Source organism: Rattus norvegicus, chromosome 4 (genome assembly GCF_021556685.1).
Source record: "Rattus norvegicus strain SHRSP/BbbUtx chromosome 4, alternate assembly SHRSP_T2T, whole genome shotgun sequence".
NCBI lineage: Eukaryota > Metazoa > Chordata > Mammalia > Rodentia > Muridae > Rattus > Rattus norvegicus.
In genome coordinates, this window is record NC_141537.1 from 154976792 (window position 1) to 154998062 (window position 21271).

The 21271-nt window shown below is 40.1% G+C and overlaps 1 protein-coding gene across 10 annotated transcripts in view; it reads right to left on the reverse strand.

Annotated features, from left to right (window-relative positions):
• The window catches only part of Erc1 (ELKS/RAB6-interacting/CAST family member 1), a 306255-nt gene that overhangs the window by 165081 nt on the left and 119903 nt on the right, over positions 1 to 21271 (reverse strand). For 8 of the 10 annotated variants that reach the window (XR_015685325.1, XR_015685323.1, XR_015685324.1 and 5 more), the window contains 1 exon segment: positions 20217 to 20410. Coding sequence is in view for 5 of the 10 variants with exons in the window: in XM_087656198.1 (XP_087512324.1) it covers positions 20217 to 20410 (194 nt within the window). In the remaining 5 variants the exon portion in view is untranslated. 10 annotated transcript variants of the gene reach the window in all.

Consider the following 21271-nt stretch of genomic DNA (forward strand, 5'->3'; position numbering starts at 1 on the left):
TGAGCTCCTAGGAAGTAGATTCTGTGGGTTTCCTTAATACCTCTGACTCCTACAATCCGTCCTCTCCCTCTTCCACAGGATTCCTAGTGAGTTTCTTCATCTGTTCCCATTAGTTGCTGAATGAAGCCTTCCTGGGTGTCTGTCTGTGTCTGTGTATCTGTCTGTCTCTATCGATCTCTGTCTCTCTCTCAAATTGTCTAAAACTTTTCTCCCAGCACATGAGCTACTTCACGAATTGCTTTAAGACTCACTTGTATTTAGCTACCGTTGGACAGCATACAAAGTCTTTGAATTCAGAATCAATTAATTCTGACAAAGATGCTAGGAACACACAGTGAGGAAAGACCGGTTTCTTCAATACACAGTGCTGAAAAGCTGCGTCTATACGAGGAACAATGGGCTTGAGCCCATATTTCCACATGGGAAATAAAATAAACTCAAGCCATATATAAATTAAAATTAGCCATATAAGTTAAAAATTAACTCAAGCCATAATTAAAGATTTAAATGTGAAACTAAAACCTACCAGAAGAAAACATAAAGAAAAGAATTTCATAACAATAAGCATTATATTTGTTTGGATCAAAAGTACTCTCTACACAGCAAAGAGATTCTCTCAAACTAAAAAGTTGGTCCACGTCAAACAATAGAGGAAAGAGAATCTTATAAACAGAATGGCAGAAAATATCTGCAAACCAGAAAATAAGCCTGGTAAGGAGTTAATATACAAATTTAAAAAACAAATCATTTCAGTAAGGAAAACAGTTGAGAATGGGTAAAGGATGTTGGACGGTGGCACACTCGTACTAGCTATGTGGAGGCTGAAGTCTAAGAATCACGTGAGTGCAAGACCAGTCCAAAAAAGACACAAAAGCAGCCAACTTAAAGAAGGTGAGTTTGGGTTTGGGGAGGGCGGTAAATGAGCGAAAGATTTGACATTCTACAAACAATACAAACACCGATGTTTATAAAGGGAAATGCTCGATAGACAAAGGAATAACTGTATATATATTGGAAAACAATCAACATTACAAAGAAATGCAAATCAAACATACAAGATAGCACCTCTTATACCGTCTCTTACAATGGCTATAACAAAAACAACAGATAGCAAGTGCTGGTGGGGATGTGGACAAAACAGAATCCTAGTAACTGAAATAACCACTATGGAAATTTTTAGGGCAGATCCTCAAAAAACCTAAAAGCGTGCCACACGAGCACCCTAGACGCTGAGAGGGAAGAAGAGACCACAAGCTTGAGACCAATCTGGCTTATATAAAGAAATCTCAGGTCAGTTTCTACTGTATAGGATGACCCTGTCTGAAAAACAAAACCAACAAACCTATATACCTTTTAAAAAAGAACTGTGCAGGCCTGCCACCCTCAGAGCCTGCCTGACAACAGAGTGGGTTCAGGGTCAGCCACGCCAACTTAGTGAGACTCTGCTTCAGGTAAGACGTAGGCCCATCAACGTGCCATCGTGGGTAGGAGAGAGCTTACCAAGACCATCCCCCTTGTGCAGTTAATGTTTGCTAAGGAACAAGGAGTCCAGAGGAAATGGGGAATTAATGGCATTGACAACAAAATAAAAATTTGTCCTGTGATAGATTTGTCCACACCACTGAAAAGACAGAAACACTTCACTTATGAAGAAGTATTTACAGGACAACACAAAAACATTACCCTAAAAGGAAATAAAGATAACATTTACATTTGATTTTCCAACTTCATAATTTTGTTTTAGCATTTCCAAAATATAGTAGTCTACCAATTGATAACAAGAAGATTGGGGACTTCACATTAGAAAAGTCAAAGAAATTAAGAATAATTCGGTTTTTATGAGTCACACAATTTATTTTCAAAATTCTTCTTAGACTTTTCACATACTATATACATAAATTTCTTTCACTTTTTATCAGAGAGTTATTCCAGACGGCGCTGGCAGCTAGTGATGTCTGTTGCAAGGCCTGATTATTAAAGGCATTGTGACACACAAAATAAGGAACCCACTTAAAACCACTAGTTGAGTTTTTGGTTAAAGGCATATATTACAGGCTGAATATCTGACCCAGTCAAAGCTGCATTACATTTCAGCACTTTTAAAATCATAATTATATCTTAAAGTAAAAAAGGAGATAAATTTGCTCCTTACAAACAACACAGAACTAGGTCACAGTTTTGAATTTTATTTCAGAATAAGATTTAAGAAATCCATTGCTCATAATCTAGTCTACCTTATACCTCATTTATATGTGTTTTAAAAATACTTACATTTTGATTTCCAAAATACTGGATATAATATTCACATGACTTCATTAATTCAAAAAAGTATAATAAAATTCTTACAACACAGAGCATGTACCCAAACATCACTGTGCATGCGCACACAAGGAAGATTTTAAAAGATCAGAGTGTTTTTGTTTTTATGAGTCTTTTTCTTGATTTTCTAAACAAATTATTTTTAGCTTCTTTTTAGCAATAAGATAGTATTCTTATAAGATAGCAGTCCACATTCTACATGTGGTTCCCTATCCTTTGTTTTAGTTTGTGTCCATTACTGTGACATTCTAAAGACTAAGTGTAACCACTGCCCGGCATCTTCCTCCATTGGCTTTGGCTGCCTTGGCATGTGTGTGACGAACGTGAGCACGGATGTGTGCATACTATATCCACAGAGTAACCACACGTGAGGAGAGCACAGGGCGTTTCTTACCTCACTAAACACCCTTTTCACTTATTTTCTTAGTATGGGACATAAAAAGAAATGTCAAAAAAAAGTTAGTAAAATATAAAGCATTTCTTGAATGTATAGCTAGAAATATATATTACGAAACCTCACAACTGTGGAATAGAGATTTTCATTCTTTCTTTCCCCCTACAAACTAAACAGTAAATAATTTTACTTAAATCTAAGTACATAAGAAAATGTTAGGAAATCCATAATGTACTTAGAAAAAAAGAATTCCAATAGTTTTGTAAGATTTTTTTAAAAAAAAAAAACTAAGATTTTGGTTATATTTGGATGAATCTGAGTTAAATTTAGGTAAATGCATATTTTTTTATCATTTTCAAGGAGGAGAGAATTGAGTGTGATTAATATGATAACCTTTATTAAAAGTCACAACTGATCATTTCCCAGGATGACAATAAACAGTGAGATAATCACTGACAGACATAACTGCACCATCATATGATGGGAGCAAACAGAAGCCTAAGACAGGAGAAAACAGAGATAAAGGAAATACACATGTATTCTCCATGGTCACCAAAGAATTTATAAGATGCTCATTTCCCAAACTGCGGTCTGAATATTAGTGAGGGCTGTGCCCCTGTGTTTGTTATTACTGCCCTAACTCTTACCACTTAAACCCAATCCTAAATGGGCTCTTTTATTAAGCCATAACTACTCTTGGTCTCCTCTAACTACCATACCAGTAAAAATTCCACTTGTGACATGATTCGTTTCTATGTTCAGGTGACCACATACATGCCCTTATTAACCTGCTGATCGTGGCTTCTGAGAACTAGCAAGATGCTCGCCACCAAGCCGGACAAGTGGAATTCACCTTCTGGGACACACATGGTGGAAAGAAAGAACCAACTTTCACAAGTTGGCCTCTTAGGTCCACACAATGCATTGTGACACGAATGCTAAAGTATGTATGCACTATCCCCCACCCCCACCCCCCATACACAATAAATAAGGAAAATGCCTTTGTAGAGTCTAAAGCCAAAATTGGACATGCTGACATAATTCTGGTCACAGTTTTTTGCAGTATTGAGTCTCTGGAAATCAATACATAGAGCATGTAGACTTACATGATCATTTCAGTTGGTGCAGAAAAAAATCTTTATAAACATTCAGCATTCTTATGTGACAGTGGCTCCCCACTCTGAGGAACTGAGAACAGGAGGAAATGCCTCAATGTAACAAGGCCTATGCACATGTCGACTGCCCAGTCACTCCTGGAAGCGATCCAGTGTGTTCCCAGGAAATGGACTTTTAATATAGTGCTGAACATGGTTTTAAGATTTTTATTGAGAATTTTTGTGTTCATATTCAGTAAAGGAAATTGCTCTATAATTTTATTTTCTTAAAACCATTCTTTATCTGTGTGTGTGTGTGTGTGTGTGTGTGTGTGTGTGTGTGTGTGTGTGTGTGCGCACCCACTTACTATGGTGCATAGGGAAACTCAGAAGGCAACTCTGAAAGCTGGTTTTCTTTTTCCACTGTGGATTCTGAAGATCAACCTCAGATCATCATGGCTGTGCTACCAGCTCTTTTACCCACGAACCATTGCTCCAGACACTGCAGTCCTTCTTTTCCCCTTGTGCCCTTATCTAGATTTGGTTTCAGTGTAACAAATAACTTCATAAAATAAGGTTGGTAGTGTTCCTTGTTTTTCCGATTCATAGAACGGACTGGAAAGCACTGATGGTCCTCTTCTTTACTATGTTTAAACACACTTATTTTTAGTGGAGACACATGGCATTATTTTGCCCTTTAAGAAACAATGTCTCCATTCCAAATACATCATGATCAAAATGAAGAGATCAAGGTATCAGTCCTAGTGTCATGACAAGCAGCGGCCCATTATGGTGACCGGTAATCAAAAAAGGTCCAAAGAAATTTTACAGCTTGTTAACATTTTTCCATATCTAAATGATCTGTAAAGAAAATTGTATCTGATTGGGCATAGTGGTGAACACCTTTAATCACAGCACAAAAAAAGACGGAGGCAGGCAGATCTCTGTAAGTTCAAGGCCAGCTTATTCTACATCATGAGTTCCAGATCAGACTACAGAATGAAACCTTCTCTCAATTAAAAACAAATAAAAATAAGAAAATCCTATATGGAATCCCACTACCCTTTTGTATGGTAGTCCAGAAGAACAAACATGCCATCTGGATTCATATTTCAACCAATAAAAAAAATGGCAGATACTAAAGTTAGCACAAATGAATTGAATTTGATTTCTTCTGACTCACCTGTCATAAAAGATTTTGCCTTTCTTAGCCTCTGTTCTTCGTGTTAGGCTTTTGGGGTGAATTAATGTAATTTCTTTTGCAAGCTTTTTTCCAACAGGTGATGATCCTGTTCCTGACAATGTCTAGGCAATAATTACTGTATTTTCTGAAACTCTGCCATCAGACTTTAGCAGAGATATTTCCAGCAATGAGTAAATCACCCATCAGTCCTACTGATATCATGTCTTCTCCCAGCTATGGTTCACAGAAATATCGGACAATGGTCACAGCTGAGAAGGAACTAGTAGATGACCATAATGACAGCTGGAGGGACACCATGGCAGTAATAGCTTAGAAGCTCAGAGTAAGTACAATGCAGGCAGAATGGTAACTAGGGGGAGGGTGTGTGTATGTATATGAAAATGTAGACAGCCTTGACTTCAAATATCTAGTAGATATTTCATTATGTGGTAGCTTTTACTTGAGAAGCTCCATCATGACTCACTATAGATGCCCCAGTAGTGTATCTCTTCTACTGGTTTAACTCTGGTAGGTGTTCTGTGTATAGAACCTCGACCATCTCTAGACTCTCTATTTTAGTGTACTATAGGTCCTCAAAGTATTCCCTAACAATTCTTCAAGTGTCATGGGAATCTATCATTATTATCTTTAGTATACTTTTTAATTTTATACTTTGAATTCTTCCCCCCGCCCCCACCAGCATTTCCTGTCCCTCCCTCTGCCTTCAATATGGAACAACTGTCCCTGTATGTATTTGCTTTATGAAACTAAGTACATCAACACTCTGCTAAGTATTTGTAACCGTTATATAATCATCTTTGAACTGTCTCCTTATAAATAAGTAGTAACCTTTTTTTATCTTTTATAACTTAGGCTTGAGGTCTACTTTGTCAGATACAAGAATGGCAATTTTTGGCTATTTCCTGCTTCTAATTGCTTTGTATACTTACAACTTTCCATTTTTTAACTTATATTCTGTGTGTAATTTTGCCAATAAGGTCTACCTCTTGTAAACAACGAAGGGCTTGATTTTAATTTCTTTATATTAAGGAGAGGGGAGTTAAATTTTAATTATATTTTATGTATATGGGTTTTACATTCATTTATGTATGTACAGCACATAAGTGTTAAGTGCATGAAGAGCCCAGATACCATTATCAAATCCCTGGGACTGGAATTATGTAAAATTGTAAACCAGCACATACCAGTGCTAGGAATGGACCGAGCCGTCTGCAGGAGAAGCAAGCATCTTAACTGCTGAAGCATCTCTAGTGCCTGGCTCTTGAAGTCTCATTCACTCAGTTGGTTTCCAGTCTTCTCTGTGAAACTGGGAGCATTAACATTTAGGGTACTACTAAAATGGCTTCTGTACTTTTGATGATTATTTTCTTGGTTGGTATTTTAGTTTCTGCTTCATGATAAACACTAAGACCAAAAACAACGTGGGGGAACTGCTCACTTCATCTCTATGTCTAAGTAACAGTCTATCACTAAGAAACAGGGCAGACACCTGGAGGCAGAAACAGAAGCCAAGATCATGTAAATCGTGGAAGGGTGCTGCTTCCTGGCTTGCTCTTTAAGGCTTGCTCTGACTCCTTTCTTATAGCATCCAGAACCACCAGTCTAAGAGATGCACGAGCCACAATAAGCTTTGCCCTCCTTCATCAATCAAGAAAATGCCCCACTCGTAGGCTAATCAGGTGGTGGCATTTCTTCAAATGAGAGTCCCTCTTCCCAAAAGCCTCTAATTTATGTCAAGCTGACGTAAAACTTCCCAGCAGAGCACGAGGAAAAGCGTTTCTTTTCCCTTGGCTTACCTTGGGTGAGTACTGACTTACCTAGATGGGTATGTTTGACTATGGTCTAGTTCTTGTTTGCTACTCTAGTCCTCGTGAGACTTATTTACTGCTATACTCTAGAGCTGCGACTGGCTCCCTCCCCTTCCTTCCTCCTGTGTATGGAGTGCCTCTAAGTGCTTTCTGTAGTGCTGGTTTTCGTTAATAGTAATTGCTTTCATTTCTACTCATCTTGAAAAGTCTTTATTTCTCCATCAATGTATTCAACAAATTCAATAATCTTGTCTGACAACTATTTTCAGGATTTAAAGGATAGAGTTCTATGCCTTCCTAGCTTTTAGGGTTTCTGTTGGGAACTCTGAAGTTACTTCAGTGAGTTTGTCTATGTACATGAACTGTGCCTTTCTCTGGAAGCTTTCTATAGCTTTCTTGCTCTGCAGTTTGCACATTTTAACTAGGGCATCTCCTGGCATGCTGTTCTTCTGATCGCGTCTACCTGAACTTCTCAATATCTCTCCTACATTCCTATTTTTCCCTCAATGTAGAAATTTTCTGATTTGATTTAATTGAATGTTTATTCTATGCCTCAAATTTTTTTTCTCAGTTTCCTTTTCTACTGAATAGATTCCCTTGGTTGCTTTCTTATTCATGGCCCAAAGTTCCTGGCTGCTTTGTCTAAATGCACTTTTCTCCAACTGTGTCTTCTAGTGATGATGTTTCCCCTCACGGTGACACTGGATGCTGGTGAAGCTTTCCACTCCATTTTTTTATTTAGTTTTTTTTTTTCCATTCTCTTTTCTGAAAATTTTCTCACTAAGTTTTTCAATTTCTCACCCATACCATTGGTTTTCTTATAGATCCCAAATGTATTTCCTTATCTCATTCTTTTGTTTTTGGAATCGTCTTTAAATTTGTAGATGTGGTATTGTGAATTCTTTGGAATTCCCACTATTTCTTCATCTTTAGTTTCAGTTACTGAGGAGCTGCAGGCTCTGGGAGGTTTCTGCGAGCTTGCTTTTCCATCCTGTTTTTATCTTTCTATTTTCTGATGTTTTATGTAAAGAGTTGAGAAGGTTTTTACAAGTTTATTTCCCCCATTCATGGGCAGTCTTCCTTCTGTTAATGATCACTGCTACTAACAGTAGACAAAAGCAGACAGCAGTGAGGAAGCTGACAACAAATCAATATTAAAGTGAAACAAAAAGCAGCTGGGTTCATTTTGGAACACAGTCCGAGAATGGAGTCTTGTGAAAAAAATGCCATGAAAACAAGGCCATTTTCCCTGTGCCCCTGTGCTCTAGTGCTACTCAGCGTAACTCGTTTAATCTTTACATCTGAGCGTCATTCAATCTTATAGAGCAAAACCTACACATGAGAAGTCTAGGAAAACCCAAATAATCTGGGGCCACTTTTCAATCTGGAGTTCATATAACATAAAGAGACAGGAAGATCAGAAATGTAAAACCAATGTGGGTTACCTCCTTAAATGCCCTGTCTGGAAAAGCACACCTAAAACAAAACATCACAGCTAAACGTCATCACTCAGCTGCCTGAACCTGGGGCAATCATTTTCTTTGTGCCTACTTCTCCATGAGAAAACAACCTCCCCTGCCTACCTCTAGCCACTCAATATCAAGAGATGGGCGCTTTCATAAACAGGAACTACATATCACTTCATTATTCTGATAAGAAAATTGCTAGGTAATGTATATGACATAAGCAGGCTTATAATTTTAACTCTATCATAATTTTATACTTCAATTTACCTAATTATTGTTCCTTTAACACTGCTTAAGTTCTTAACCACAACATTGCTAATAAAGTGCTACCAAGATGAGAACACGCTCTCCTGTGCTATCCCCTGGTGACTCTTTACATCCTCAGTCCTTTCAGTAAAAGCCCACTCAGGCCTGCATTCTGAATATTCTCACTATCTTACAAAGAACAAAAGCTTCCGTTCACTGCTATGCAAAGCTTACTCTCTTGCCATTTTGTATTCTCAGAACTAGATCTAGGCATCACTCTCCTGGAATACATTCTATTATTTTACTCCCTATTAGAATAGAAAATAACGTTAGTAAATGAACCTCAATTAAATTCTCTTTGTTTTATAGCAAGCATACTGACCTTGAGGTGAGACTGAAGAAAACAGCAAATCCAGGAAGAAAACGTGAAAGAGAAAGTTAGAAAGAATTAATGAGGACAATACTTAAAAATGTTAACATTCAAGAATAGGGAAAGGCATAACACACGAAGAGGACAGGATCATGCAGATTCTTCACAGCTGCTAAAAATGAGAATTTGAGATCACAACAGATATGTCCCCTATTAGAATTTAATACTTTGATAAAATTCTTTTTAAATGTTTGTCCAACATTAACCATTTCTTGGGGAGAACGAAGCAAATTTCTTAAAAAAAAAAAGATGTATGTTGTCAATTCTCTCATTTAAAGCTAAAACGGGCATTAGCTGTGGTTTGGTTATAAATTCATGTAATCATTTTGCATGTATATGTGTAGGCTATGTAAACATGCTATGGCATGTGTATGGAAGTCACATGACAACTTGTAGGAGCCTGTACTCTGACTGCACCATGTGGGCTTCTGAGAAACAAGCTCAGGTTATCAGGCTTGGTGGCAAGTACCTTTACCAGCTGAGCCGTCTCGCTGGAACTGGCATTAGAGGTTTCACGCTGGACATCAGCATTCAGTCCGCCGAGTTTTTTACACTCCTCCTTAAGACTAATTACTCCCTCACCACCCTCACCACCCTATTTCACGAAGAGAACTCAACTAATCCAAAAGGGGAAAGATAAAAAACAAAAACAAAAACAACACTGACAGCTTCTGTTCTTCTTAGATTATAAAACTAATATCCTTAAAAAAATTTGAAATAATTATCTCAAAGTCAATTTTTTCTTAATGAAAACTGATAATAATCAATCCAAATCTGCTAAATTCCCTGAATAAAACAATCTAACAACGATGAACAACAATGGCTCTGTTTTGGGGCCAGAGAGATGGCTCCGTGGTTAAGAGCACCTACTATTCTTCCAGAGGTCCTGAGTTTGTTCCCAGCAACCACTTGGTGACTCACAACCATCTGTAATGGGATCTGATGCTCTTTTCTGGTGTGCATGAAGACAGCTACAGAACTCATATACATAAAATAAATAAATAAATATTTTAGAAAAAGAATGGCTCTATTTAAAACTTTTCATTTCCAATATTGTCCAGCATTAAGACCTGCAAAGCAGCCATATTGAGCAGTGCTCCACAGCACAACTGTTCTGTGAGTCACTACTCCCTTTTAAGATAGGCAGGTCTCGTTTTCTGAAAAGTAGTCAGTGTAAGGGAAATCAGTAACTACCTCCTTAGCAGTTAAGATTTATACTGCCCAATGTCACCATGATTGTTTTCATGACCTGATTTTTACTTTAAGAATCAAAAGCAGAACATCCATCTCTCTCTGCCTCCTAACTGTAGACACACTGGAACCAATGGCCTCACATTTCCACCACAATGCCTTCCCACCATGATGAACTGCACTCTCAAACCATGAGCCAAAATAAATCCTTCTTCCTTTAAATTGCTTCTTGCAAGAAATCTGGTTACCACAACTAAGTAACTAATACAGCAAATTGCTACCAAGGAGTGGGACTGTTGATGTAATAAACTTGACCATGTGGTGTTTAGCATTTGGAACTGATTTGTGAAAGTAATGTGCAAGAGTTTGAAGCAGGATGCTAGAGAGGTCCCAGAGCGTAAGCCAAGACTAATGGGCCATTCTGGTAAGAGTTTGGAAGACCCAGATGCCAACAGAAATGCAGACAGTAAAGGCCTGGTAGAAAGGTTTCAGGGGGAAATTAAGACTATCACAGAGTGGGCTTTTAGCCCCCTCATACTCTGGCAAGTTTTTTTCTTCTGTTCCACCATGTCATATAAACTTAAGTGAGGGTGAATTCAAAAGTAATGGACTAAGCTGTTTGGCAGAAGAAATCTCAAGATCATATAACATACAGACTTATTTCTCTTCCTCAGAGCAGAAATATATTTCTTAAATAAATGCACTTAGGCAAGAAAGAAACATAAGTGAGTTCAAAGTTACAGACGAAATGAAAGTAGAGGAAGTAGGTGTGATCATTAAAGTGATTAACGTAACTAAGGAAGAAACCTCACATTCACGCTTGAATAGGAAAGGTTCCCTGAAGACAACATCTCACTATCTAAGGCTCCAGAGCTTGCAAAATGCATTCACTTGAAAGACAAGACTGAATGGAGAGTGGAAATAAAGGGACTGAATAGCCGCTACCTAGGGAAATGGTTTCCCAGGCTTGGCTACCAAAACACAGAAGCATCAGAACCACGGATGAGCTACACATGGTCTGTGCAGCAGAACCTGGCATCACTGGCTTCCACACTCACAAGATTCAAGTGTGCTGGCATCCTAGAGGCTTGAACTACGATGCCCGAGAAACACTTGGATCGACAGTACACAGCAGAGTTGGATTGACTGCAAAAGAACCTTAAAGGCCAAAGAAGGAAGCTATACAGGTAGGGAGAGCATGAATGGAGACTCCAGGACGTCTAAGATGCCAGGTTTGTGAGACTTATACGGAGGAAAGTCATAGGCAAAGAGTGGAGTTGGTCTGAGAGAGAGAGAGAGGGACAGGGAGAGGGACAGGGACAGGGACAGGGAGTAAGCAAGAGGGAGAGGGAGAAGGGGAGGGAGAAGGGGGAGAGAGAGAGAGGAAGGGATGGACAGAGGGAGGAACAGAGGGAGAGAGCGCTAAAGGGTGGGGCTACCCAAGGCAGTAGGAATCCAAATGACTCCATCACAAGCAGCAGCCAACAGAACTGTAAGATGTGGTGTTTGTGCAAATGGGTTTCAATGCTACTTTAGTCCATCTTCCCATATTATGTTCAAGAGGCTTTATAGTTAGGTGTATGTTTTGGTTCATTAATAAATATTTGTGTCTGTGTGTCTGTGTCTGTGTCTGTGTGTGGGTTTGTGTGTGTGTGTGTGTGTGTGTGTGTGTGTGTGTGTGTGTGCGCGTGCGCACGCGCGCGCGCGCACATGTACGGGGACAGGAAGACAACTGGAAGAAGTCTCTCCGTCTACCTGGGGCTCACACTCCGGTTGCTATGCTTGGCAGCAAGTGCTTTACCCACTGAGTTCCCTTGCCCTTGGACATAGGGCTTCTGAGCAATATTAGAACTAGTGCGATTGGTCATCAGTACAGATAAACTGAAGATATCTAGCATTGTGAGATATCCATGAGCCTTTGAAGAACAGAGATGAAATGTTCTGATTTTAAATATATATTTAAACTGACAAGGGAGTAGATATATGATAATTAAACTTTATTGTTAATGTGTTTAGTGCCATGTTTTGAAGAGAGGTTTAGCTGAAAAGGGAAGATCTATCCATAGGGTAGAGTTGCAGACTGAAAAAAAGAAAAGAAAAAGCTGAGACAGGAAGGAAGGAAGGATGTTTTTTAAATGGAAAAGAAAGCATCAATCTTTATTTCTATCAGCTTCCTAAATGCCAATGCAACGTGAGCAACCTCTCACATTACCTTTGCTCCCTGCCATGGCGAACTACACTTTACCTTCACACCTTACAAATAAGTAAATAAATGGAATTTCATGTGCAGTCAACAATTTAGTTTGTTCTTAAATTTAAAAAAAAAATGAGGATATGGAGAAAGAGGAACACTCCTCCATTGTCGGTGGGATAGCAAGCTGGTACGACCATTCTGGAAATCAGTCTGGAGATTCCTCAGAAAATTGGATATAGTTCTACCTGAGGACCCAGCTATACCATTCCTGAGCATATACCCAAAAGATGTTCCAACATCTAACAAGGACACATGCTCCATTATGTTCATAGCAGCCTTATTTATAATAGCCAGAAGCTAGAAACAACACAGAAGTCCCTCAACAGAGGAATGAATACAGAAAATGTAGTACATTTATTTATACAATGGAGTACTACTCAGCTATTAAAAACAATGCTTCATGAAATTTTTAGGCAAATGGATGGAACAAGAAAATATCATCCTGAGTGAGGTAACCCAGTCACAAAAGAACACACATGGTATGCACTCAATGATAAGTAGATATTAGCCCAAAAACTCAGAATACCCATGATACAATTCACAGGCCACATGAAGCTCAAGAAGAAGGAAGACTAAAATGTGGATGCTTCAGTCCTTCTTAAAAGGGGGAACAAAATACAGGAGGAGTATAAAATACATGGGCAACGAGTGGAGCAGAGACTGAAGGAAAGGCCATCCAGAGACTGCCCCACCTGGGGACCAAACCCAGTTACTATTGCTGATGCCAAGAAGTACTTGCTGACAGGAGCCTGATATAGCTGTCTCCTGAGAGGCTCTGCCAGAACCTGAGAAATACAGACGTGGATCCTCCCAGCCAACCACTGGCCTGAGCACGGGGTCCCCAATTGAGGAGTTAGAGGAAAGACTGAAGGAGCTGAAGGGGTTTGCAACCCCATAGGAAGGACAACAATATCAACCAACCAGACACCCCAGAGCTCCCAGAGACTAAACCACCAACCAAAGAGTACACATGGAGAAACCCATATGCATATGTAGCACAGAATGGCATTGTCAGACATTAGTGGGAGGAGAGGCCCTTGGTCCTGGGAAGGCTTGATGCTCCCAGTGTAGGGAAATGCCAGGGCGGGGAGGTGGGAGTGGGTGGGTGAATAGGGGAGCAGCCTCATAGAAGCAGGGGGAGGGAGGATGGGATAGGGGGTTCCAGAGGGGATACTGGGAAAGGGGATAACATTTGAAATGTAAGTAAATAAAATGTCCAACTAAAAAATTACGCTTTACTAAACAAGTCTAATTCAATATACACTTAGAGCCAAAGTTTAAGGTCATATAGGATTTAAAAAGTAAGGAAAATACTTATCTCCCTTATAAAAGAAAAAGAAGTGAAAACAGACATAGAAGACAGGTGTCCACACCTGTAATTTTGAGGCAGAAAGATCTAGAGTTCAAAGCCTGTGGGGGCTTCAAAGAGACCTAGATTCAAATAAACAAGGTGGGTGCTTGGGAGATGACTCCGTGGGTAAAGAGCACAAGCATGAGGGTCTGAACTCACGTCACTAGCAACCTTGTAAAAGCTAAAAATGCTGGCACACATCTGTAACCCTACTGTTTGAGAAGAGAAACAGGCAAGTCATCGGCTGGCCACCCTTGCCAAGGCTTGATGAAAGACTTTCCTGGTCTCAAAAAACTAAAATTATTAGAGAGCAAAAAGGAGGATGACCTATGACTTCCACATGTGCTAAGGACAAAAACGCCAACCTCATTTAGGCACACTTGGCACTAAGGTACATTTTAGGAATTCAATATACCTTTATATTTATACCTTTGATACATATATCAAACAGTGTCAAATACATGGTTTAAAGTCAAATATTGGTCAACCCACAGACACATAACAGTTCCTAATGGTCTTTTACTATTGTTGCTTATGACACAAAAGGCCAGAATCATTTAGGATCAGTAATGTAACATTAACATCTAAAGATGCCAGCCTTTCCAAAAGACATGATAAAAACTAGAGCACATTCCTTCTTAACTTTGAATCAATAAAATCCTTTTTTTTACCTATTATATTCATCATGAATCATTATTTCACCTGAGCATCAAAATACAATTCAGGAACGGTAACTCAGTAGTTAAAAGTATTTGTTGCCCTTGCAGAAATCCTGGGTTCGGTTTCCAGTACCAAGTCAGGTGGCTCACAACCTCCTATAACTGACTCCACTTCCAAGGGATCTAAAGCCCTTGAGCTTCCAGGAGCACTCGCACGCACACATAAAGACACACATACATACATAACTTAATTAATAAGCATATATTTAAAATTTTGCATGCACACCTCTTGAGCACATTTCAGGACTAAACATCTACACATTAAACTATAGTTTAATTAATATTAATTATACTGAAACTTTCATTTTAAGGTAAAAAAATCAAGAAATCCACAAAGCAAAGAACCATTACAAATTCTGAAGTGCTGAGCCCACTGGGGACTTTGGAAAGGTGATCAACAATGTAAACAGAGATGATAAAAGAACTAGTCTGTGAATCCATATCATTTGCTCTCCTATTAAATGAAAGAATGGAACCAAAAAGGACAAAAGCAAGCAACTTCCTCAGAAAGAAGTTGAAGCAATAAATTCAGTCAAACTCCCGCTCTGCTTTATGTCGTTCACTCAAGGTTTAGAAATAAACAACATTTCTACCTTTTGCGGAAACAATGTACGTCATCACTCCTTTGAAACTGCATTTTGAGTCAAGCTGAGCCACATGCTTCTTTCTTGTCTGTTTAGAACTATAGCTCCAAGAAGATTGCAGAAATATGATCTATACATTTTAAAGTACTGGGTAAGGAAATATAGATAATAAATCTCATCTAGTAGAATTATTGGAAGCCTAACTAGGCATGAAGGTCAGGCAAGAAACTTTTAATACAAACAAAAAACCTGACCAAGGAATTAGGCACCTCATTGTCTGACACCATTCGTGTAACAGAAATATGGGTTCTGACCTCAAAAGGGTGACGAACCTAAAAGAGGGCTAGAAGCAGGGAGATGGAAACAAGTAGAATGAACGGTTGTGCTGGTTTGAATGAAAATGGCCCTCACAGACTCGGAGGATGTGGGCTTGTTGGAAGTGTGCCACCGGGTGTGGGCTTTGAAGTTTCAGAAGCTTAAGCTAGGCTCTGTGCCTCCTCTCTCTGCCTGATCCCTGCAGACCTAGATGTAGAACTCTCAGCTTCCTCTCCACCTCTGCCTGCACGCCACCAAGCTTCCTGCCACGGTGATAATGGGTTAACCCTAGACTCAAAGCCAGCCCTGAGAGTTGTTGTTGTCATGGTGTTTCTTCACAGCAACAGAACAGTGACTAAGACAACAGTCAACTCTTTCAAGAAGCTTCACTGTGAAGTACTCGGAGAGTTGGGGCCACAGTAGGCAAGAGATTGCTTCCATGCTAATTAGGGTAGGGTTCTAGCTGAGGAACTGAAGCGGGGCCTCATGGGAAGGCTAAATAACAGACAAGGTATCTAAGACAATCTGGAGTTCACTTTCTAAAGGGAAGGGCAGAGCCTTCCCACCACTGTCACAACTGAGAGGTAATGATCAGTAAAACTGGGCTCGTGGATTTGGAAAGAAAACAAGAGTCTTGGCTAGTACTTTCTGGATTTTCAGTTTTAAAGAAGGCAGTAAGAAGAGTAAGTAGAGAAAGTAAAGAGTAAAGAGAGTAAGTAAGTAGAGAAAAGAGGTTGGGACAGGCAGATAACTCAGCAAAATGCTTGATGTGAAAACATGAAAACCTGAGTTCAATTCTCAGAATTCACAATACAAAAAAAGCCAAGGATATTAAGACATTCTTGTAACCCCAGCATTATATCAGCAGTGACAGGCAGATCTCTGGGACTCACTGGCATCCAACCAAGCCTAATCAGTGAATTCTAGGCCAAGTAAGTGACCTCATTGCTGAATGACATCCGGGGCTGACCTCTGGTTCCCAATGAGCGTATGCAAATACATACTCAAATGTGCACTCTGTGGACACGCACACATAAATGCACAATCTAGAGGCTGAAGAACTTAAAAGGATGGGAAGGGAGCTGATAATAAAGCTTGGTGAACCTACTGATTATCGTTCCCAAGTTTGCACTACTGAAAATAAAGGCACAAACTGAAGAAAGAGACAGATCCAGAGAGAACTGAATTCAGAGTCCTGGCCAAATCTTGACAGCAGGTTCCTTCTCAATCAAGGAAGCTTAATCTGTAGACTTCTCTGGGCCTGCATTCTGCTGATTAGTAGAGCCCTCAAAGATTACAAGCCAAAGGGCAATTTCTTTTTGAGAATTTCCAAAGTGGTTGGCAGAGTGGTAGGTGATGGTCTGGGTGAAAGGTTCCCAGCAAAGCTACACTAGCTACAGGACTGTGGAAAAGCAGGTACAGAGATTCTGAGATGTGGCCCAGCAGCAGAACAATGTAACTGCTAATAAATTAGTTTAGAAGTCTTTTGAACAGAAATTAAGATCTAAGTTTTCTTAACTAAAACACAAGAATAATTATGGCTGTTCCATAATTGTCATCTTATAGAAAAGAGCCTGGTACACAGTATTGGCCCTAAGTGTTCATATTCATACTCCCTTGTCCCCATCTACTCTTTTGGTCCTTCCTGATCATCTATCCCTTTGCCAGGCCTACCAGCTAGACCCATGCCCGCCAGCTCACTCTGAAGGCCACCATTCCTGCTGCTGGTGCATGAACTGCTCTAGCATCAGCTGACAAAGAGTGGTAATGCTCACACAGTAAACATATACAGACTCTTAAGTGGAATTTGAATATTACAAAGCAAAATGGTAACCTTCAAGGAGGAAGGACAGCTAATGTTTTATGGGTATAGAGTTTCAAATGTAAATATAAAATTATTTGTTAGATGAGTGGGGCTGATGGTTTTGTACTTAATGCCACAAACGTAGTTCAACAATAGAGTTTATACTAGGGATATTTTACCACAATAAAAAACTCAAAGCACCTATTAAGTAGCATAAGCTTCAAATGATTGGTCACCATCATATAAAGAATATGCGTAAGATAAAGCAGGATACAGCATATTCCTATAATTCTAGCACTCCAGAGGCTAGGCAGTGAAGAGCGGGGGGATAGTATTATCTAGCATATGTGAGGGCCTGGGCTGGACCGTAGTAACAAAGCACACACGTCCCGTCCCCCCCCCCACCAAATACATACATGCATGAAACAGACACACACACAAACACAAATATGCAAATTATCTTCCAAAAAAGAACACACTGATGGTGACCTAGCCCAGTAGCACAAAGCTCACACTAACCTATGGTTCATGAACTGCCACTGCAGCTCTTATTGCTATAAACTTGTGGGGGCAGCTGTCTAAAGAGCTACACACAGAACAGAGTGAACATACGTCATGTGTCCTGCACGCTTAGCAGCAAGAAAGACAAGGGTATGTTATTTTTTTTTCCTTAGTCTTGTGCAATTTTCTGACAAAGGGAGAATGTATAAAGATTTCCACAATAAACCTAGAATAGACAGACACAATGGGAATTTTTAATGTGATTAGATTTACACCATGTTGATGCACCATCCTGGATAATATGGACTTGTAAACACGGGGAAAGTTGGAGTCTTAGCCTTAAGTGCTCTAGCAAGAAAATGAGAGCTACATTTATACCTGTTACACGGCAGAGGCCTAAGCTGACTGGAGAAATGGGAACTACAACATGGGAAGGCGGTGACTGACGGTGGAAGGGATTTGAGGTGGCAAGATCCGAGAGTTGCTGAGTGACTTGAAACTCAGGCACTGGGCTTCAGGGACGTGGTCAGACTATGTAGCAACTGCTCTGACCTACTACCCAACCTCTCTTTGCTTTGCATTCCTTTTCAGGGTGCTGTCAAGAGCTCTGGCTCTAGTTCATCAGCGTTCTAGAGTCAGAAGATACAGAGTCTGCACTGATGACAGAGTCATCCCTGTGCTGTACTCTGTAGTGAGTAACAAATCTGGCCACTATCCTGGGCAGACACTGTGGTAGGACTAATCTCAGTGGACAGGATGGTGATGTATGTGGCCCAGTGGCCATGGCACAGCTATGAAGATGTCAAATGCCAGGGAAATATCACCTACCCTTGTCCTATGGAGTGTTTTAAACAATTGTTTACCATTCCTATTTTAGAAATGTGGTGCTATTTCTACTTCATCTTCATAAGCTCCATAATTCCTCATGGAATTCTTCATGGCTCAGATCTGGCATAAGCACCTCGAGGTCAAGGTGAAGCCCAAGCAGGAAACAGAGAACACAGGGAAATGGAACAGGCTCCATGGAGGCAACCAGGAAGCCCAGACCCGCACAGCAGATATCCTTCCTGAACTTCCGCCAGGAAAAGAAGCTGTTATATTTCTATCTCCTCTACTTCATCCTGCAGGTCAGCATGCAGGTGTCATGTTGTCTGCTCATATCTGAACACCTGCCCATGATAAGCCAAGACAACCTTCACTGTGTCACCAATGGTTGCCCTGGCCCCTATCACCACCAGACCTGGGAGACCTCTGAGGAGCTGTCCATCTACGCTCAGTGCATTTTCTGTCATAAGCATCCTCCTTGGTACAGACTCCTTTGAATACAGCATCTAGCATCACTTGCTAATGGCCCATTCAGCCATTTTCCAAGGTTTGGATTTCTTGACAATTATGAGAAACAACACTTTTCTTTACCCCATAGTTTGAGTTCCTCAGAATTTTCTTTGGAACAGGGCCTTCTCTTCTACCCTTCTTTGGACTTTTACTTGAAAAGAATACAAATTTGCTGTTATCCCTTTTCTTGCTCTAAGGCCGGGCTGGGATCACCTAACTCTGGAAACAAAACAAAAATCATGCCCAACAGCCAACTACCAGTATTGGTGCACACCAGCTCATTTCCTCCACACTGTCACTATAAGGTGGCTTCAGCACTTTTCCTTGAGGCCTGGGATGGGTAGGTAGTAAAAACCACCTGCAGTCAGCAAGGGAAGCCAATTTTAAACTTAAGACTCTCAGCACTCTAATGTGTGCACCCCTAGAGTCTTAAGATGGCAGGCATTTGCTGGGCTCAACTGAACTTGAGCTCTGTGTAGCTGAGAAACAGAGATTGCTTTCACTGTGAATTCTACTGAAGAAGACGGCACAGTAAGCGAATATGGACATGTGCTAGGATATGGGAACTTGCCTCTGAGGTCAGACACAAAAGATCCAGGAAGCTAAATCCTAATACGTGGTCCATAACCTAAAATTGATCTTCTGGACAAACCACTCAGGTGTAGGCTGAGCAGGTCACTTGTTGGACAAGACATCATCCACTTTTGAGTCATATTCCACAGCAGACCCAGACTGGCTTTCACAGCCCTTAGGTGGGCAGAGCTGGAGAGCAGACCCAGGGCTAGGCCTTGGGGAGACCACAGAGTAGAGGGAGTAGGGAAAGAGTAGGGCCAAGAGAATGACCAGGAGAGACACTAGATGTGAGCTGGCAGAAAAGCTATAGAAAAGTCTATTATTTATGGATCTACACGGAAACTAACATGCCAAGTACACAAACACACTTTTAGTTATAGTATTCAGTTTCCAGAGGAATGCTGGTTGGTTTTCTTTTTTTTTCCAAATGTGACACGAACTAGAATTACCTGGTAAGATGGAATCTAGACTGAAGAATGACCTCTATCAGATTAGCCTGTAGACATGTTTGCAGGGCAAGGAAGAACCTCGTTCAACTGTGCATACTATTGGAAACACTTCCCCAAAAGTTGTAAAACATGCTTGAACTTTCCCGCCAGGGTGAGCACCGATTAGCTCCCTTCCTTACCTTTCCAACTCAGCTATCTTCTTATCTTTGTCATTCTTCTCATTTTCCACCTCTTTCAAGATTTCCAAGAGACGGTCAACTTCTGTTTGGGCCTTGCTGGATTCATCTTTGTACCTGGCAATCTCTCTCTCCAATTGCTGTATTCGGTCACTCATCTCTGGGCTGGCTCTGGCTTCCAGTGTTGCTTCATGTGCCTACACACACAAAGAAAAAAAAAAAGAAAAAGAAAGAAAAAAGAAAGAGAAAAACAAACAAACAAACAAACAAACAAAAAACCAAAGTTTTCAAAGTCCGTACATTGAAAATAAGAAACCTACTCCAAAAGAACTATTTATATATTTCAATATAAACAGTTGTGATGCTTTGTATATGCTTGACCAGGGAGTGGTACTATCAGGAGGTGTGGCCTTGTTGGAGTAGGTGTGTCACTGTGGGTGTGGGCTTAAGACCCTCACCTTAGCTGTCTGGAAGTCAGTCTTCCACTAGAGGCCTTCAAATGAAGATGCAGAACTCTCAGCTCTGCCTGTACCATGCCTGCCTAGAAGCTGCCCTGCTCCCACCTTGATGATAATGGACTGAACCTCTGAACCTGTAAGTCAGCCCCAACTAAATGTTGTTTTCATAAGAGTTGCCTTGATCGCTGGAGAGATGGCTCAGCAGTTAAGAGCACCCGACTGCTCTTCCAGAGGTCATGAGTTCAGTTCCCAGCAACCACATGGTGGCTCACAACCATCTGTAGAGAGATCTGATGCCCTCTTCTGGTGTATCTGAGGACAGCTGCAGTGTACTTATATATAATAAATAAATAAATCTTAAAAAAAAAAAAAAGAGTTGCCTTGATCATGGTGTCTGTTCACGGCAGTAAAATCCTAACTAAGACAATAGTGTTACCAACTATTTAAATAGCTAATCTAAAGTTTCTAATGGCTTCTCTTTGCTTATGAAAATAATAGTAATAAATGGAGAAGAATTACTTTAGTTTACAAATGGATTTCTTTTAAAATGCTATTTTATCTTGGAATATATTTATGAGGCCAAAAATCATCATAACCCAA